The sequence below is a fragment of the Leopardus geoffroyi genome, chromosome A2 (assembly GCF_018350155.1).
Source record: "Leopardus geoffroyi isolate Oge1 chromosome A2, O.geoffroyi_Oge1_pat1.0, whole genome shotgun sequence".
NCBI classification, from domain to species: Eukaryota; Metazoa; Chordata; class Mammalia; order Carnivora; family Felidae; genus Leopardus; species Leopardus geoffroyi.
The window spans coordinates 147850821-147871394 of NC_059331.1; the positions used below are offsets into that span (position 1 = coordinate 147850821).

The following is a 20574-nucleotide window of genomic DNA, read 5'->3' on the forward strand; positions in this document are numbered from 1 at the left end:
GTGTTAAGGTAAGACATTGACCTTTCCAGGGGCGCCTGGGTGGTTCAGTCAGTTAAGCGTCTGAGTCTTGGTTTGGGCTCAGGTCATGGTCTCAGGTTTTGTGAGTTGGTTTCAGCCCCACACTGGGTTCCATGCTGACAGTGCAGAGCCTGCTTGGGATTCTCTCTGTTCCTCCCCCGCTCACTCTGTCTCAAAATAAACTTAAAAAAAAAAAAAAATACTTTAAAAAATTGGCCTTTCCTTGGTTAATCCTCCAGAGAATTAACTCCAAAGGATCAAAATGTGGGACACTACCCCCTCTCCCTTGACAGATTTTGTCCTCTGGTGGGAAGACAGCAAATAAGCCAAGAGGACTTTATGGTGAACAGTTGAGATGGCGGCTGCTCACACAGCAAGTGTGGGGACCCACAGGAGCTGGATGTGCCCCCTCGAGAGCCTCTGCTCACCCAGGGACTATCCAGCGCCAGCAGGGAAATGGCCACGTGTGCTCACACTCCCGAGTGTGAGTCAACCGTGGAAACTGAGAAAATATTTTCCTCATTAATGAGGGCAACATGAGGCACCACCAGTCCTCCAGATTCTGAAGGTATGAGTGGGAACACAAACTGCGGGCCCTCCTGAAGCCCACGTCAGTCCTGGCTTGGGCTTAAGTACCAGGTTTTCTCTTTAGCACCACATATGCAACGTCTTTTGCCTTTTAATGTCTCGGAAGAAAAATAAGAGTTGAAGTCTGGCTTTCTGTTGCATAGGGAATGCGGGACGGTAGCACACGATGCCTGAAATTCCGATCATTCTTACTCTGAAACTTCTGATGTTCACAGAGGACTTTCCTCCCCACGGCAAAGCAAAGGCAGTTACATCCTTTCCAGAAAGGTTATTACAGGGAAGAGAGGGAAGCTATGGGTTGCGGCAGCCCGTGCACTGCTGTGCCAGTAGGTTTTGATAGTTGGCAAATCCCAAGCAGGGAGATGAGGGCACTCGGCAAGACGTATAGCACACCTCATACAGCTGCCCTCTGAGCTCGGGCCCCAGGATGGGTGGCCCAGGGCAGAGTCCGGAATCCTAGGTTTATGTCCAGATCCAGCAGGAACTTCTGTGTAGCACGGGCAGTCTCAAGCCTTCTGCCTCCCTTTCTCCATCTTCTAAGTAAATGTTGGTGGCAGATCCTGTTAGCTAGGATCCCACTGATTTTTTTTAAATCTGTAAAATGCCAAGGTCTTTGAAAAATACTATCTCAGTATTTATCACGTGCTAATTATAGTACTAGTCCTATTTTTACTTTTTTCCCCTTAGAGTACAGAAGAAATAAGCTTGTAGGATGGGGGATGGGGGACAGGGGACGTGCGAGTGACAGAGGCCTAGTGCATTAGGACTACTGAGTGACTGCTTCTTGGTTGGCAGGGCAGGGAGCAGGGTGAATGACCTCTTCAGGAAGAGAATGGAGCCACAGAGCCTCAGGCCTCAGGTCTAATTTGTGGCCAACGATAAACTGTGAGTCATTCTGTTCTTAGAACAGTGTGCCTCAAGCATGGCCAAGGGGCCTGCCCGAGTTCCTGGTATTTGTATTCTTTTCTGTATTCTTGGCCCACTCTTGAAGTTAACCTCAAAATACCCCTGGCCCAACTCGGGCCCACAGTTAAGAGTGTTAACCGGCTTTCAGAACTCCCCTATAGAAGCAAAATCATATTGTTAACAATGCATTCTAGAAATGTACTTGTTGCTGGAACCCCGGCATTGATGTGAATGGGAAAAGAATGTAAGACTGAAGAGAAACAATACAGCTTCAAGGCCTCACACTAACCCCTTAAATAGCTGTGTCATCTCAGAATCCTTCATCTCTGTACCTAAATTCTACCTATTGGTAGAGAAGCGCCCATTCCTAAACAAGAAATGTAAAAACGTTTTGTAAGATGCCAGGCAAAGAGAAGAGATTGTTGTGTAGCAGTGTGAACGTGGACCCAGTCATCTGACCATTTCTCTTCTGAAGTTGGGAGAGACCGTTTTCCCCTTCCAGTGAGGAATGTATAGGGAGATGGTACCACCCCAGGAGAGGAAGAGAATCAGGATGGGTTTTGAGTGCTTCCTTTCCTGAACATTCTTCATCTTCACTAACATCTCTGTAGACAAGGAACAAGGGGGAGGCTTCTTGGGATAAGTAAACCCTTTTGTGAGCAGTAACAGGACCAGGAGGGAACCTCTTTATTTCTTTATATTTTTAATTTGTCTCCACACCAGTGTTTCACACCTGACCAGGGCTCAAGGATGTTTAGTGGTGGGTGATTCATAATTGTATCTGAGGCGGAAGTGGAAGAAAGAAAGAAGGTAGACCACTGATAAAAGCGTGAGGGAAAATTCCATTATCGCTCCAACAACCCAAGATAATCTGGGGAACCGTCATCACCTCCAGGATCCCCTTCCTTTCTTTGAGCTTCCCGCTTTCTCTTTTGCTCTCTGCACCCCCACAGTTCGGCCATATAGCAGACGAGCTGAGGGCGCTGCACTCCCCAGAACGCCTCATGTCCGCGGCGCTTGAGACAGGAGCCTCACGCACAGGTTAAGAACACAAGCCAATCAGTCAAGTCCAACCACCAGGGCTTGAACCAGCTTATACAAAAGCACTTTAATTGACAGTATACAATTTTCCAAAATATAGTTTTGTAAGAAAATGGCAATAATTAAGTATAGTCTTTACAAACAAGTTTCTCAGTAAATTCCAGTGTACTTCAGACCCCTGTCCATGAAGACACATGCTCCCCCAGTCTCCTGGGCAAACTGTTTGACATTCACTAATTAAAAAAAAAAAAAAAAAAAAAAAAAAAGACACATCAAATAGTAATTCCCTCCCTTCCACTCAGTATTGGGTTCTCCCCAACCTGAGCCAATCAGCTAGCGAATGATGGAAAATATGCCATCGCTTTCCTCTTGCCCCCTCTGCCTTCCCCTACCTTTCTCCCTTTAAGCCTCAGCCCTACTAGAAGATCCATGTCAAAGCTCATCCAAAACTGTTTCTTGACAGAAAAGCATACCGTTCAAGTCTGAGACCTAAGTAACTCAGAGGAAGAGGAGACCAGTATGTTTCCCACTGCTGTCCTCACGCCCTCCCTAGGCTTCCTGCAGGGTAAGATTTGAGAAGGGCATTCTGTGTCATTTTGGTGCCTGTCCTTAATTTCCGGATTCCTTCTAAGGCCCACGGCACCGGTGTTTTAATCCCGTTTCTGTCACTAACCATGTGTTTTGGCCAAGTCACTTTATCTTTCTGCCCTTCAGTGCCTTTTTCTGGAAGAACAAAACAAAGATTGGAGAGGTGTCTAAAAGCCTCTCCCTAAGACTAGAGTATCACTTTCTAACCAGTGCATATTGATAGACTAGGACTTGGCTGGGGAGGGGGTGAGGACCATATTTAAAAACAAAGATGCCTGATCTGTAAGACAAATACTTTGTCATCAGCTTGTCTTACATTTCGTTTTTTTCATTAAGGAAAAAAACAAAACAAAACAAAACTTGTCATTTCTAGTGAAATAGACATTTACATTCCTGTTTTAGAGGGGGGGAAAGCCACCTCACTTAACTAACAAATGTTTTTACAAAGTATACTCACTCAAAGCAGTGCGGGGTGGATTAACATGTGGCTGTTGTATTTACATTATCAAAAAGTATGTATCAGCTTGGACTAGTTTTTCCAAGTTTCTCCAGTATATTGCCAAAAAGGTTAAAGCTCAAGAAGTGGTTTAAATAAACTTTCTGCCGGCTTTCCTTCTCAAGAGGGGGCAAAAGAATCTGGTGTCTAGACCAGCTTCAACCCGTGTTCTGTCCTACGATGCAAAGCATGTTCTGTACCTCCTTCAGAAGCAGTCACTCCTTGTTCTCAGGAGAGCGTGCTTCCTGCTGGGTTCTGTCCAGTCATCAGCCATGGTTTCTGGCCTTTTACGCAGCTTACGGAAACCAGTTTGCCACTGATGTAAAGTTTATCATCTTTCTGTGGCACAGCCTGTTGAAAGTCATGCTGAGTTCCTGGTGTTCCTCTTCTTTCTTCTCAGCCCCAGCATCTGACTTATCAGACAGCATTTAGAACTCAATGCAGACGTGGGATGAAGATGACCTTTGCACATGCGTGGCTGTATGGCCCTTGACCTAGAGGTCTAGTGACAAGAGCAAGCCCAGGCAAGGTACTGGATTCTGAAGTTGCCCTAAAAGGCCAGTGTAACCCAATCTGGATGCACCAAAAGGAGCATGTGAACCAGCCCGAAGCTTCCCAAGATTCCCCTTGGACAGAACTACAGTCATCTCTCTTGACCAAGTATATAATTTTTACTCTAGTCCTTGCCGGACATCATCTCTCCCTAAGAGCCTTTGGGGGTTATAGCCTTTGATCTATTTGTGGAGGCATATTTGCTGTCTCTGTCTGAACGCCTGGCTGGTAAAATGTGACCCAGAATCAGCAAGAGTAGTAATCCAGTCCGGCCTCTTCCACAGAAACCCAATGGGTGGAAAGAACTGAATGTTGGGCAGGAAGGAAGCAAACAGATCTTTTCCCAGTGTAACAAGATTTCTTCTGTTTTTCCCCCAAACGAGCATTGTTATCCATCCTGCTGACCTCCAAATGCTGGAGGATCTGGGCAAATGCTTTTGGTTCCTTGTTAGCTTAGCATCTCTCTAGCTCTTGGAAACTCACTGGAGGCCCTACTTGAACCCCTGGCCTTTCTTTTCCCCTAAGATATCAAAGGCCAAAGGTTATGAAGAAAGAATCAAGGCAGCCAGGGAAGAACAGAGATCTTCCCTCGCTAAACTCCTTCAAAATAAGCTATCCTAAAGCAGGCCACCTATTTCATCAAGACTATCAGAGCCTGGGCCTCCAGTTTCTGAGGTTCTGGCTTCTTGCTCTGATATTACCATTTTCACTCTCTAAAGCAGTTCTGCCCATCTTCCTAGGTGTCAGGAAAGTTCCACCCAGGAACAAGAGACAGTGGGCAAAGTTCCACATGGGATTTCTTCTTCCCAGAAAACCAGATTAAACTACACTCTGCCCAGTCCTCAGGTGCCTTCTGCTTGGGAACTGACCGCTGAGCTTTCTCTAAACCCTCCATGGTGCTGTTTCCCTGAGATGCTACCAGAACCACAGAACTGGGTAGCCCTGCTAAGGATATAGAGAAGGGGACACGGCAAGGGACACGGCAAGGGCCAACTCCATGCCGGAACAGTGAGAGGTCACCGGGAACCCCACAGGCCCCCCGAAGCTGCCCCTGTGCACCTTAAGATGTATCACACTTTCTAGACCTTTCTTGCCCTATGACACAGGAGAACCAGAAATCAGTGAGATCGGTTAACTGAAAAGTCCCCCAATGGCTGGAGCTTTGGCTTTGGGCAGTGGAGGGCTGGACTAAAACACAAATACAACAAAATTCTCAGCAACTTGAAAAGTCCCTGAGTTTCCTATGGAACAGAGAGTAAAGCCCATCCTTCCTGTCAATCGATTGTCTCCTAAGACACCTCTCCGTGGACTGGGCCCCGGGAAAGTCTGCCCCACAGCTGTCACTCTTGCTGGACCTAGCTTGGGTCTTCACCCCACTGGCTGAGCAGTGAACAACAAAATAGACACACTTGGACTTCATCGCTGCTGCAGATTTTACTTCCCAGTGGGAGTAGGAAGCCAAGCAGTTTCCTGGGGAGCCCCTTCAAGGAGGCCCTGGGTGCTGGGCCAGGACCCATCCTCGCCTGCCGGTGGATCCCTGACCTCGCTCACACTGGAGTCTGGTGTGGGTCGAGTCCCACTCAGTCCCACTAGGCAAATGCAAGGAAGCCAGAATCCAGGACCAGGGGCTCAAAGTCATCAATGACCTGTGTGAGTCCCAGGGGTCCTTGGGACAGAGTGGGGATACAGAGTGAAGGAAGGGGGAGGCAAAAAGGGGATGGAACACTGGCAGGCGAGGCTGGGGACAGGAGATGGACAGCTTGGACCCGTACTTTCAAGGAATCAGATTCCCCTGAGACAGGATCTGGCCCCGCTGTCCCTTCCATCCAGCCGGGGGCATATCGGAAGGGAGGGCACGGGGGGGTGGTGACAGCAGTGGGGTGGGGTGGCAGTGCACACCGGCCCGGAAAAGGGAATTTTTGTGGTCATCCTGACTCTGCCACCAGGGGCTGTGTGAGCTGGACCTTATACCCCTGTCAGGCCTTGGTCTCCACGTATGTGGGATGAAGGGATCCTACTAGATGGTCACATGAGTGAGCTCCCTCTCACCTTCCAGCAGTACTGAGCTCAGGCACTAGTGGGTTATCTTACAAGACAGATCTAGACAGAATGTGACTTGTTCAGTCTGAAAAGGGGAAATTAAGGCCCCGTGGGGATTGGGAGGAGGGAGCCACCAAGTCTCCTTCCCCTGCCAGTCTCTCCCTCAGCTGGGAAGGATGTTCCTCCCCTGTCCCAATGGCACTTGAGGTGGCTCAGTCTGGAGCGCTGTGGCACTGTCGGAGGCCACCCGCAGACCTGATTAGAGGTGTGTGTCTTCCTCCTCGTCCAGGTCATCCTTGGTCAGGTTGTCTAGGGGGACGATCCAGCTGTCCCCCAGCTCCCCATTAAGGTTGACCACCTTTTTCTCCTGCATCTCTGAGGAGGTCTCCATCACTTCCAGTGTGGGATTGTCATGGTAACCATTCTCCACTGTCTGCAGCTCCTCCGTTAGTCGTTGCTAGGGCAGAGAAGATGACCCAAGAAGAAAGGGTAATGTTTAGGGGCTATAGCCTTCATGTTACACATTTAGCCCCACAATCCAGGAACCCCAGCTTGGCTAATGTGCGCAGTAAGTGCTCCTGGAGATCATCGTGGCTACTGGCCTTGCCCAGCATCCTAGAATTCCCAGCTCACTTGACCTTTCCCCTACTGGCAAATCCAGGAAGCCAAGCGGAAACGGACTCTGTTCTGCAGAGTCCTCTGATCGCTCTCCTCCATTCCTTCCCTCCAAACCTTACTCTCCAGGCACCTGCCTCACCCCACCCATTGTGCTGAATCAGGAAGGGCTGGAAATGACTTTCATCAGGCCGGGTGACCCAGGACCTCTCTAAGCCCCGGCAAGATGGGTGCGGCGCGACCTACAGCCGTCTTGGCCACAGACAGGAGCCACCTGGAGCCCGTGCTCTTCTCTCGTCTTTACCCGAGGTACAACCTGGGTCACATGGTCGAGTCACCTGGGAAGCTTTGAACAAACATTCAGATCCAGATTGTCTCAACTGGCGTGTGAGGAGGCCGGCACACGAATTTCTCTAACTGGCCCCAGAGTGCGCAGCCAGGGTTGAGGACTACGTGTCTGGGTGGGGCCGTCATGAGGGGAATCTGACGAAGGCGGGTAAAAGAGCCTCCTGTCAGACGTTAGACACGTGGGCCTAGGTCCACTTCTTTCAGGGAACCCTCAGCAGCTCCGCAAGGTGACCGTTCTCCCCACGTGCAGATGAGAAACCTGGAGCTTAGAGGTTCCAGGAAGTGCCCATGGCCACGTGGGTAACAGGCAGAGCCGGGGCTTTACCCCAAGTCTGGACTCCGCAGCCGCGATCCTCCCTTCCCCCACGTGATTCTTTCATTTCCCTGTAACTTTGCAGTTCCTGTAAGGGAGGGTCTCTGCCTGTCCGAAAGGGTTCACGGCCCCCTCACTCTCCTCTAATATGGGGGTGACGGGGTGAAGTCATCTGGTGAACTGGCCTGCTTCGCTGGCGAGGGGAGTGAAGTCCTCACCTGGTCTTTCCTCTGGGAGAGGCGCTGGTGGCAGCAGCCATAGAGGGCAGCGACGAGGAGCAGGAAGGAGGCCATACAGACGATGGTGATGATGAGGGGCATGCTGAACCGGTCCTCCGTCTCTTCGGGTGGCCCTTGGTCCCCAAGCTTCATGTTACTGACTCCCACCTGCCAGGAAGGAGGAGGTTATGTGGCAGAAAACAGAACGTGGGTCACTCCCGGTCAGTTACGATCTCTTCTGCTTGGCGTTTGCTGGGGGACCTATTCCGTCACCGGCTGTCCCCTCTCTAATCCTCCCGTCTTCCAGCTGCTTGCAAGCGGGAGGTCCCTCTACAGCGAGAAGCGCTGCAGAGCAGAGTAACTGTAGACTTCCGAGGGACAGGCTTCCGCCCCAGCACACGGGAGGAGCCCGCTTACCTCTTGCAGCTCGTCCCATTTGTCTTTCAGCAACTCATACACGTCCCTGGGCAGGAGGTTTGCTGTGGGGAGGAGAGACGTTTCTAGTGGTCCAGCTCAGAGTGATGTGCGAGGGATGGACACAGGGCCCCAAGAGGACATGCTGTACCTCAGTCTCCTGGGTGCTGTCTCTCTTGGCGCGACCCTTCTTAGGGTACCGAGGAAGGACCAGCCCTGACCCATCCTCGTGGCTCCTAAGCTGTCACCCCCTGCCCCATTCCCACCCCCCTTAGGCCTCAGCACCCCCTCCCCTCAACTCACTCTGGATAGCGATTTCTTTGATTGCCACTGCCTGGGTCTCGGGAATAGGTGCCAGCCGTATATGGCACCGATCTTGAGGTGGGTTGAAGGTGGCTTTTGCTGCTCTGCACAGTAGTGTGACCAGTTTGTCATCCGAAAAGTTCGTCTCCTATTGCAGGGAGACCACAAGTGATTCCTCAAAGATCAGAACAACAGCCTAGGTTTCGGGGGCTGCCCGTCGGACCCAAGGTCTGGAGAATGCATTTGCCTGGTGTGGACCTATTTCTCTATTCCCTCAACTGGGACCACTTGCAGGCCCGGAAGGAGTCAGAGGTTAGGTGCCGAGCTGGGTCAGTCCCTGCCTTCCCTGACTCATGCGAATCTCCTCCCCGGGTCCCCTCACCCTGTTTATCTTGTCTATGGCTGACCAATACCTTTCACCTGACTACCCCCTTTCTCTCTCAGAGTTCTTCAGGGGTCATGACCTGATGCCCTTATCATTGCTCTAGAAGGAACTGTGGAGGTCCTTCCCAGCAATCACTGCCACCCCTCCCTACCCCCAGCCCCCAGCCAGTGGGGAAGACTCCAGCCCTCTCTCAACCTTCTAGGCGTTGATGCCCAGTTCAAAGACCTCAGGAGGGGAAGCCCCAGCTCTCAACCCAAGGATATCTACCCCAAAGTTGAAAGATGCACACCCTTCCCTAAACTAAGATTCTGTCCATGAAGCCATAAACAGGCTGACAGGGAAAAAGGCAAGGCTGTCACTGAACAGGGCACGGTGGGAGATCTTGAAGAGGCACATGGAGACATCTTGGAAGGAAGTCCTGTATCTCTAAACAGACAGAGCATGGCTGACATGGCTTTAGGGCTGAAGGTGAGGAAGCAAAGTGTGGACAGCTTTTACCAGGTCCTGCCATGTCATCTAGAGGCACACCAAGCTGGCGTTTCTCTGACCTGATTTCGGAATAAGGTATGGAGATGGATAAAGAAAAAGACTCTTTGTATGGCTCACATCAGGACCCCCACAAACCATCCCTAGGTTTCTACCTGGGATCTCCTAGGCTTCCCAATCCCTCAGCCTCACACCAGGTAGGGATCCAGGGCTTCCAACCCTCCTTGTACAGCACACGGGGGAAAAATGCTTCTCCCAGCCAATCATACAACCTGGCAAGTTTTAGCAAAAAAGAGGGCCTGAGAATGGCTGGGCACGCATCGGTGGGATTCCTGCCTTGTCCAATAACCCAAGGCCAGGGCAGCACCGCTCCCTTTCAAACTCCAGTCTAAATGCATGCTCTGTAAAATTCACTTGGAAAATCCAAGCAAAACAAACACCCAAAAGAAAATGACTGAAAAAATACAGGTGGTATTAAAATGTTGTAAACCCACCTTCTCGTCTTCTAGACAGCCTGTCTTAATTCTAGGGGGTGTTTGCAAAAACAGTCACTGGCCAGGAGAGGGCAGCAGTGAGCCACCCATCAGCTGCACTCCCAGGTGCCAGCAGAAGGGAGCAGCCATCTGGGCTGGTAGGACACGCCCTTTCATGAAAATGGAGTCATGCGAAAGCTGACACCCCCACCCCAGCACACACACACCACCCTGAGTGCTGGCAGTGGCTCCCTGATGCTTCGGAACTGACTGCTCAGACCAGAGGGAGATTATCTCCTTGCTGTTCAACCACTGAGGCCATCAGATTAATACATGGGCCAGCAAATATAAAACCACAGACTATGAGAGCAGGAAAAGTTAGGCAGGCGGACTGAGCCTCTGAAGACCAAAGAGATCAATTTAATTAAATCACAGCCTGAACGAAAGGCAAACAGGAACTAGGACTGAGGTCTCCAGACTCTGAGAACCTGTGAACAATTACACAGTGCAAGTCCAGGAGACCTGGGTACTTCTTCTGGCCTGACAGCAGCCCCATGGGACTTGACTTAGAGGAATCTGAACTTCACTTTGTCCCTCTGTAAGCTGGAAGGGGCCACTTCCCACTAGGAAAAAAACAAGGGCAGGAAAAGGAACACACCATTCCCTTCTACCTTCTCTGACCCTGCCGCTAAGCCACAGTTTGGGGGTGTAGTTCAGGGTGCAGCCTGGATTAGCAGGGTACTCACACAGGGGCTGGTTTTCGTGAAGTTCAGGATGAGCATCCTCTCGGTTTGATTTTCGGGATGTCCGCACTGTATCTAGAAGAAGCCATTGAGATTCAGATTCTGGCTCAGCCTGGCAGGGTCTCATCACTAATTCCTCCCTCCCTCTCTCCCTCCCCCTGAGTGGGTGACACAAAGGAAGGAGTTTCTGGCAAGCTGGGCTGGCCAGTTACAGAGCCAGGTGTGTGCCTGGCTGTCCCGCAAAGCGAGGCAGAGGGGGTAGATGGCTGCCTACTTCTAACAGTCCTCGCCAGGGGCCCTGGGCTATAAGGAAGACTAGAAATACCTCTTAGAGCCCCCTCCCATCTGAGTCTGGTCTCTCTTACCTGTCCCACCACTGCTGGCAGCACCCCATCATCCCTATGAGTCAAGGCAGGAGAAGATGTGCTGGAGACTTGGGGGGTAGTTGGAGCCAAGTGAGTGCTAAAGCTTCCAGGTCCCATAACAGTAGATGTGGCCACAGGTCCCGACGAAGAGGAAGAGGTCCCAGGGACAGAGGAAGAGATCCCAGGGACGGAAGAAGAGGTCCCAGTGACAGAGGAAGAGGTCCCAGTGGCGGAGGAAGAGGTCCCAGTGGCGGAGGAAGAGGTCCCAGTGGCGGAGGAAGAGGTCCCAGTGATGGAGGAAGAGGTCCCAAGGACAGCTGGCACCTTGCTGGAGTGCTCGTGATTTCCTTGTGAGGCAACAAATGATGCTGTAATTGGAAAGCAAATGCTATGAGAAAAGATGAGTGGGAGGCGCCTGGCTGGCTCAGTCCGAAGAGTGTGCAACTCTTGATTCCAGGGTCGTGAGTTCGAGTCCCACGTTGAGTGTAGAGATGACTAAAATTAATAAAACTTTTTTTAAAAGTAAAAAATATAAGTGGAACCTTTAAGAGGACAGTCTTTCTTGTTCTTAGCTCCCTAAGGTTCTTTGATCTTATCTCCCACCTAGACTACAAGCTGGAGTAATGAGCAAGGCAATGAGGAAGAAGTAAACACCTGAAGTCCATTCTCATAACATAGTCCAGGATGGGTGAGACTGAACGAGCCAGGGTGAGGCCTCATAAAAGCAGTCACAATGGCAATGGTGTCAGCAGCAACAGCTAATACTAAATGAGGACTTACTCCATCTGAGGGACCGTACTGAGTGCTTCCGAGTTACTTTCTTAGTTAATCCTCACCACGCCCTACGAAGAAGGTACCATAATTAACCTATTTTATAAATAAAGAAACTGAGTGGCGCCTGGGTGGCTCAGGTGGTTAAGTGTCCGACTTCGGCTCAGGTCATGATCTCACCGCTGGTGGGTTTGAGCCCCGCGTCAGGCTCTGTGCTGGCAGCTCAGAGCCTGCAGCCTGCTTCGGATTCTGTCTCCCTCTTTCTCTGCCCCGCCCCTGCTCACACTCTCTCTTTCTCTCAAAAATAAATAAACATTAAAAAAAATTCAGGGGTGCCTGGATGGCTCAGTTGGGCGCCCAACACTTGATTTCGGGTCAGGTCATGATCTCGCAGTTTTGTGGGTTTGAGCCCCACATGGGGCTCTGTGCCGACACTGTGGAGCCTGCTTGGGATTCCTTGGGATTCTTCTCTCCTGTCTCTACCCCTCCCCTGCCCTCTAAGTAAAAATGAAAAAAAAATGTTTTAGTTTAAGAAAGACAGGAAGAAAGGAAAAAGAAAAAGAAAGGAAAAGAAAAGAAAGAGAGAAGAGAAAGAAAGAAAGAAAGAAAGAAAGAAAGAAAGAAAGAAAGAAAGAAAGAAAGAAAGAAAAAGGAAGGAAGGAAGGAAGGAAGGAAGGAAGGAAGGAAGGAAGGAAGGAAGGAAGGAAGAGAGAAAAAAAGAAAACTGAGGCTCAGAGGGGCTTGATGATTTGCCCAAGGTCACAGTGTTAAGAAGTGGCACAATAGGGGGCATGTGGGTGGTTCAGTTGGTCAAGTGACTGACTCGCGGTTTCCACTCAGGTCATGATTGCAGTTTATGTGTTCGAGCCTATGCCAGGCTCCACGCTGCCAGTGCAAAGTCTACTTGGAATTCTCTGTCTCTCTCTCTGCCCCTCCCGTTTGCTCGCTCGCTCTCTCTCTCTCTCTCTCTCTCCCCCAAAACAAATAAGTAAACTTAAAAAAAGAAGATAACACAACAGGGAGACACAACAGGGGCGTGAATCCCGGCGCCCCTAACTCAGAGCCCTTGCTCTTACAGCAGGACAGCACCACCACAGTGGCAACAGCAGCGTGCATCCCGATTACCGAGGAAGTTCTGGACAATGCAGACCCTCAGGTTCACAACCTAGAAGTTCTGATTCAATAGATCTGCTATGGGTCATGATCTTGAGGCTCATGATCCATCAGTGAGTTTTAAAATTTACTTACTGGGTTAAGATCAGCACTTTTAAAAAGGAACAAAGGAATGGGATGGAGTAGAAAATTATTAGGATGTATCCCATACAGCAAGAATAAGCCGATAGGTGAAACTTTTGTTATCAGTTACATGTGTTGTTATACGTGTGTTACATTTTCATGTCCCAGATCGTGGTGTAAAATTAAAATGTATTTCCTACTGTAAATGCTATCAAACACATGTGAGGAACACTGTTCTGGAGTCCTGCTTTTTCTTTTTTCTTTCTTTTTTTTTTTTCATGTTTGTTTTATTTTTGAGAGAGAGAGAGACAGAGTGTGAGCGGGGGAGGGGCAGAGAGCGAGCGAGACACAGAATCCAAAGAGGCTCCAGGCTCCGAGCTGTCAGCACAGAGCCCGATGCGGGGCTCAAACCCACGAACCATGAGATCATGACCCGAGCCAAAGTCGGACGTTTAACAGACTGAGTCTCCCAGGCGCCGCTGCTCTGAACTACTTTCAATGCTCCCTCCACCCTGCAACCAACCGCCCAGCCCAAGTCTTACCCATGAACAGACTGTTGGCTTGTTTATGCGCTCAACCGAGCAGGCCAAAACCCCGAGCTCTCATCAGAACAACACAGCATTGTTGGCCTCTGCTTGTCATTGAAGGGGACCCCAGGCCTGAATGAAGGTGGTGTAGTCACAGTGTGTAACCCTCAGCATGAATTCTATCTTCCAGCTGAGCAACTGTATAGAACATAAGCATTCAGAAGCTTCTTCCTGCTGGGGGTGGGAGGGGGGGGATGGGGAGCACGTCACTTACTTGGCGTGGTAGGCGCCCCGTGTAATGTGGAGTCGGGACTGGTCTTGGTGCCTAAAGTACTTGAAGCCGTAGAGACTTTGTCTGGTGCCTTGGAAGAGTCCCCCGGGGGCTTCAAAGTAGCAGTCGCAGCTGGTTGGTGAGGACTTGCTGGGGTGGCCGTGGAAGGAGCAGGTGTGGCGCGGGTGGGGCTAACCAGTGGCGGCAGAGGCCCCATGCCCTGCGTGGTCGTGTGGTCAGTGGGAACACTGGTGCTGCTCTGGGCTCCAGATCCGGCTGGCTGGCTCTGTGTGGTGTCGGGCTTCACGGACTTACTGGTTGGTGGATCAGGAGCTGTCGGGGGGCCGGTTAACACCCCCTCTTTGTTACTGGTAGTGGCAGCTGTGTCTTTCTGTGTCGGGGCTAGAGACGGGGCAGCGGGTGAGTTGCTGGGTGCCGTAGATGGGCTTTTGGTGACCATGGCTGACGTGGCGGATGACGGCTTCCTTTCCTCAGGAGGTGGTGGAACCGTGGTCGTCGTGGTCGTCGTGGCCGTCGTCGTCTTTGTGTTTTCAACTGGACTTTCACCACCGTGTGTTAATGCTGCGTCGGGGTTGCCTGAGTTTATATGTTCTACTGCGGTCTTTGAGCCAGTAGTGGTCGGGACTTCTGTTTACAAAGACAACACAGAAAGAAGTTAGGGCATCAGCTGCAAGTGTTCCTCTCCACACTCCTCCAAGTCTTCCCGGGGATCCAGAGGCCTTGCTGCCATCCCTGCCATGTGCCTTGGCTGAAGGCCTGGGTCCTCCACGTACCCAGATTTGCTGAAGTTTAAGAAACCTCTAAGGACAACAAGAGTGAAGCAGAGAAGTCCAGGGAAATTCTGCAGAAGAGAAAGACCGGGCCACCTAATCACCCTGCACGGGGAGGCCTGCGTGAGCCTCGCACGTGCCCTTCCTGTTTTCACTGTGCCGCCACAGAGCCAAGGTCCCCTCCTCCTCCCTCTCCCCAGCTCGCAGGCACATGAGCCTCCGGAAGATTCCGCAGACTCATGCCTCCTGAACTGCCTTGTTGTGGGCATGGCAAGAGAGATGTGCCTCCGTTCTCATGGAAGTATAATCTAGGAGAAACTGACAATAGTGACATTACACAAATGGCCGTCTGAGTACAGTTGTGAGACGTGCAAGGAAGAGAACGACGGACCGTCTGACTCTGTTCTGCAAGGCAGCTTACCCCTACCAGGAGGTCAGGGAGGGAAGGCCTGGTGAATTTTACTCTTCTGCTTAACATATTATTCATTAAGGGAACTGTGGCGTGTGGGCCCCAGGACACACTGGTGAAGCAAACACACATAATCCATACCCTCAGGGAGCTTACATTCTGGTGGACAAGCGAGAATTTAACGATAAACAAGTGGACAGAACAAACACCAAATTCTGGGGGCGCCTGGGTGGCTCAGTTGGTTAAGCATCCGTCCCTTGCTTTCGGCTCAGGTCATGGTCTCGTGGTTTCTGAGTTCGAACCCTGCATTGGGCTCTGTGCTGACAGCACAGAGCCTGCCTGGGATACTATTTCCCCCTCTCTCTGCCCCTCCCCTGGTCTCTCACTCTCTCAAAATAAAAAAAAATAAAAAAAAAAAAGCCATCAAATTCTGGAGAATCTATGGAAGAAGTGAGCAAGGAAATGGTGCAGAGAACAGAGATAGAGGCTGTTTAGGTAGAGAGCTGAGGAGGGGGTGCCTCGACAGCTCGGGAGGCGGGGGGGTGGGGTGGAGCATGCGACTCTTGATCTGGGGGTTGTGGATTCGAGCCCCACATGAGGTATAAAGATTCCTTTAAAAAAAAAAAAAAGTGACGAAAGCCATCTCAGATGCCCATTTTGGTAAGACTTGAAGGATGACAAGGAGAAAACTGTGTGGAAAACACAAGGCAGAAGAACAGAACCTTCAAAGGCCCCAAAGCAGGGACGAAAGGTAAGAGGAGATGTGAGCGGGGGTTAGTGACTCAGGGGGTCAGGGAGCAGGGTCCAGAAAATCAGAGCCTTACAGGGACGCCTGGGAGGCTCAGTCGGTTGGGCGTCCGACTTCCATTCAGGTCATGATCTCGTGGTTCGTTGAGATAGAGCCCCATGTGGGCTCTGTGCTGACAGCTCAGAGCCTGGAGCCTGCTTCAGAGTCTGTATCTCCCCCTCTCTCTCTACCCCTCCCCTGCTCACGCTCTGTCTCTCTCTTCTCTCTCTCAATAAATAAATGATAAAAAAAAAAAAAATGTAAAGAAAATCAGGGCCGTACAGGTAAAGGGCCAGGAACTTATTGTCTAAAGCATTAATTTTTGAGAATAAAAGGAGGCTCTCTTGGAGCGTGTGGGTGGCTTGGTCAGCTGAGCATGCGACTCTTCATATCAGCTCAAGTCATGATCTCACGGTGCTGAGTGTGGAGCCTGCTTGGGATTCTCCCTCCCTCTCTCCTCTGCCCCTTCCCTGCTCAAGCATGTGCTCTTTCTCTCGCTCTCTCTCAAAATAAATAAATAAACACTTAAAAAAAAAAACAAAAACAAAAGGGAAGACTCTTGATCACCCTCCTGAGAAACCAAAATAAAGATTTTGGATTTTATTCTAAGTGCAAAACGAAGCCACGGAAGGTTGCAAGCAAAGAAGGTTTATAGGGTGGCTGGAAAAGGAAACACACTTGCTACTTGGAGGGCTGTGGACTGGAAGGGAGAGTGAGCGGAAGCGGGGAGGAAAAGGCCAGGACAGTAATCCAGACAGAATGGATAACAGTCTGCTATACAAAGTTCCTCACAGTGGCGATGAAAAGAGGATGGTTCAACACTGTATTATGGAGGCACCTGGCTGGCTCAGTCGGTACAGCATGTGACTCTTGATCTCAGGGCCAGGAGTTCAAGTGCTACATTGGGGCTAGAGTTTACATTAAGAAAAAAGACTAGGGACTCCTGGGTGGCTCAGTCAGTTAAGCGTCCGACTTCGGCTCAGGTCATGATCTCACCCAGTTCATGAGTTTGAGCCTTGCACTGGGATCTGTGCTGACAGCTCAGAGCCTGGAGCCTGCTTCCGATTCTATGTCTCCCTCTCTCTCTCTGCCCCCCTCCCTGACTCATTCTCTCATTCTCTCTCTCATGCTCTTAAAAAGTAATAAAACATTTTTAAAAATTTAAGAAAAAGGATCATATTTTGGAGACGAAATCCAGAAGAAGGGAACCCAGAATTGTTTCTGGTTTTCTGTCTGGAGAAGGGAGAGAGTGGCGGGAAGGGTAGTAGCGGGTCTTTACCATTCTTTGTAGCCAAATCTATGCCATTTCTCTGTGTTCGGGGAACTCCCCACATAATAAAAGTTTGATGGCGGCAGGATGTGTCTCCTATTATAGATGCTGAAAATGCCAAATACTTCCTTTTCCATCCCTCCTTATGACTGGAGCACGAGCATGTACGTGCTAAGCCATCCTTAGTGAACTAGGCACTTCCATCCCAGCCAGTGAGTGAGTGAAGAGGCAGCAGCCTGCAAGGAAGGCTGAGAGCAGTTAACAGTGCCAGCAGCAGACGTGATGCTAGAGTGAGTGTCCACAGCCAAACTACAGTGCTTGGCACTGGTCAGCAGTACTTCTGGTCAGCAGGACCACTTCTGTAGCCTAACTTGGGTGCTATTAAAAGTAGCCCTACGGGCGCCTGGGTGGCTCGGTCGGTTGAGCGTCTGACTTCAGCTCGGGCCGTGATCTCACAGTTCATGGGTTTGAGCCCCGAGTCGAGCTCTGTGCTGACAGCTCGGAGCCTGGAGCCTGCTTCGGCTTCTGTGTCTCCCTCTCTCTCTCTGCCCCTCCCCCACTCACATTCTGTCTCTCCCTCCCTCTCAAAAATAAACATTAAGGGGCGCCTGGGTGGCTCAGTCAGTTAAGTGGCCGACTTCGGTTCAGGTCATGATCTCTCGGTCTGTGAGTTCAAGCCCCGCGTCGGGCTCTGTGCTGACAACTCAGAGCCTGGAGCCTGTTTCAGATTCTGTGTCTCCCACTCTCTGACCCTCCCCTGTTCATGCTCTGTCTCTCCCTGTCTCAAAAATAAATAAAACGTTAAAAAAATTAAAAAAAAAAAAGTAAACATTAAAAAAAATTTTATAATAAAAATCAGTAAGTAAACATTGAGGAAAAAAAATTTTTAAGTGAAAAAAAAGTAGTTGTAAACGTGGTCTCCAGCAATCCCAGTTCCTCCCTAAGCTACACAGGAACCCACTATATCTTACGCATGTGTGTGCACACGCACACAGACACAACTGTGCTGCTGAAAAGCAGAAATTTGTATCAGAAGTGGTTGCAGGCAAGAGGACTTCAAGGATTGGTTATTGGGTCTACTTGGGGCTTAAGGGAGAATCCTGCAAGTATGAGGGGACGTGACTCTAGTATCTTGTGGCATCCTGTGGAGAAGCAGCTACATCATCCCGTCATCTAGAATGAAGTGCCCATGAAGGGCACACATAAAAGGGCGTGTTGAAAATCAAAGTGCCATTATGCTTTGCCAGTGCTTTTTCCTTCACAGTCATAAAATAACAGTGCTTCTTATCGTTGATCATGTCATGGTACTTTTTTGGCCAAAGAGCTGAGATTGTTGAAGGGAATAGAAGCATATTTGAGGAACCAAGGGATGTGGGATAGGGTGGTTACTTCTTACTGTGGTGAGTAGCTTAAGATGGGGTTTCTTCACCCGAGAACTACTGACATTTTGGGCAGGATATTTATTTGTTATAGGAGGGTATCCTATGCATTACAGGATATTTAACAACATCTCTGGTATCTATCCACCAGATGCAAGTAACATATACACACATCCCTCCCCAGCTGTGACAGCTAAAAATATCTTTAGATATTGCCACATGTACCCTGGGAGAGACAAAAATCACTACCAGTGAAAACTGGCTTAAAGAAGGAGAATTAAGAGGGGTGCCTGGCTGGCTCAGTCGGTAGATCCCGCGACTCTTGATCTTGGGGGTTCTGAGTTCAAGCCTTACAGCAGGCATAGAGCTTGCTTACTTAAAGAAAAGAAAAGAAAAGAAAAGAAAAAAGAAAAGAAAGAGAAGCTGTAATTCCTAAATCCTCCTATGAAAGCACAGACTGAAATTTCTGAGGCTACAGTAAAGGAATCTCTTATTGTTTGCAGCTGAAGAACAGAGAAAACCAAAAGACAAATGTGAAAGTTTGATCCCACAAGTTGCCAAATTACAATGTTAGTTTCTTTTTTTTTAATGTTTTATTTATTTGAGAGAGACACAGACACACACACACACACACACACACACACACACACACACACACACACACAGTACGAGCAGGGGAGGGGCAGAGAGCGAGGGAAACACAGAATCTGAGGCAGGCTCCAGGCTCTGAGCTGTCAGCACAGAGACCTAAGCGGAGCTCGAACTCATGAACAGCGACATCATGGCCTGAGCTGAAACCGGACATTTAACCGATTGAGGCACCCAGTGCCCCAATGTTAGTTTAATTCTTCACCAAGTCTCTTAGGTGAAAATAGGACCTTGACAATTGAAATGGCGACATATGAGAGGATGCAGATGAGTCACAGTTTCCATTAAGTCTCAATCTGCAGGGCACCTGGGTGGCTCAGTTAAGCGTCCGACATCAGCTCAGGTCACGATCTCACAGTTTGTGGGTTCGAGCCCCTCATCTGGCTCTCTGACAGCTCAGAGCCTGGAGCCTGCTTCAGACTATATGTCTCCCTCTCTCTCTGCCCCTAACCCACTTGAGTGCTGTCTCTCAAAAATAAATAAAATGTTAAAAAAATTTTTTTTTCTAAGTCTCAATCTGGGATGGTGCTCACCTGCCTATACTCAACTGCTATTCTGTTTGATGATGCAGTTCCCACCTTGCCTGAAAACTCGTAAAGAGGCTCACGTGAGCTCACAGACACAGAAAGCCACATTTCCTCATCGTCTCTAGGACTCTTCACTTTTTCCAAACCTGTAACAACAGTGAGACTCCAGTATGCTCCAGAAAGACAAATACAGAGTCTGGCCCAGGAGAAGGCTTACACACTAAGAAATACCTATAATAACCCTAGCAAGTATGTCTGGTTATATGACAGGAGGGTGCTAGATCAAGGAGGGATAATCATATCAGGCTGAATCGGTCGTTATGGGTATGCATATCAGAGATTTCGGGTTCAATATGCTGACCTAAAGCAGCTGGGTTCTCATCGTTTTCTTAGTTGGTGAACTGAAACCTGCAGTCAACGTTAGTCCAAACTAAATAAAGTTAAGTTGCCAGAAATTCCCTGGAATAACGAATAGGAAGAAATCCAAAACCTCAGAGAGACACAAGGGGTAGAATGGTTTATCATGGATAATCTGCTCCCTCACACTTTTGTTTTCCTGAGAATTCTGAGTTCAAATGACACTTGTTTCACCAAGGCTTTGAGAAATACTGTGTTCCATGAGTTCTAAGACGCACATCTTTTCATGCCTGTGAAATGCGGATGCATTATAAATTATTGCAGGTCAAACTTTGACAGTGGTTTTTTTTTTTTTCTAAGTAGTTCGTAAAGTAATAGTGTGTCTTATCATTGATGGTGCCTTAGATTTGATTAAATTGGGGATATTGTTGAGGAGACTAATAGCATATTCTAAGAGACTGGTGTGGCTGTTTTTCATTGGCCGGGAATGCTCATAGGAGATAATACTGATTTCAGTGGGCATGGAAGCCAGGTTCTTCGGGTAGTAGGGGGAAGAGTAGGATTTCATTTCTCGGAACAAAGGTGGGTACAATACCGTAATGGACAGCCGGATCAGCATGCTAATCGGAATAATCTAACTAAAGGGACCTGGGACCGGGGCTAACTATCATGTGGTCTTTTAGGGGCCGCCCACTAACATCCCCCCTCA

At 49.5% G+C, this 20574-nt stretch overlaps 1 protein-coding gene across 1 annotated transcript in view; it reads right to left on the minus strand.

Annotated features, from left to right (window-relative positions):
• Positions 1-2595: 2595 nt before the first annotated feature.
• The window catches only part of PODXL (podocalyxin like), a 56141-nt gene continuing 38162 nt past the window's right edge, over positions 2596-20574 (minus strand). Inside the window, exons 3-9 of the mRNA XM_045496405.1 lie at positions 13701-14345; positions 10893-11260; positions 10531-10602; positions 8441-8588; positions 8141-8202; positions 7724-7891; positions 2596-6686 (exon numbers count right to left, since the gene is read on the minus strand). Coding sequence (XP_045352361.1) covers positions 6489-6686; positions 7724-7891; positions 8141-8202; positions 8441-8588; positions 10531-10602; positions 10893-11260; positions 13701-14345 — 1661 coding nt within the window. The 3' untranslated portion in view covers positions 2596-6488. The remainder of the gene's footprint in view (positions 6687-7723; positions 7892-8140; positions 8203-8440; positions 8589-10530; positions 10603-10892; positions 11261-13700; positions 14346-20574) is intronic.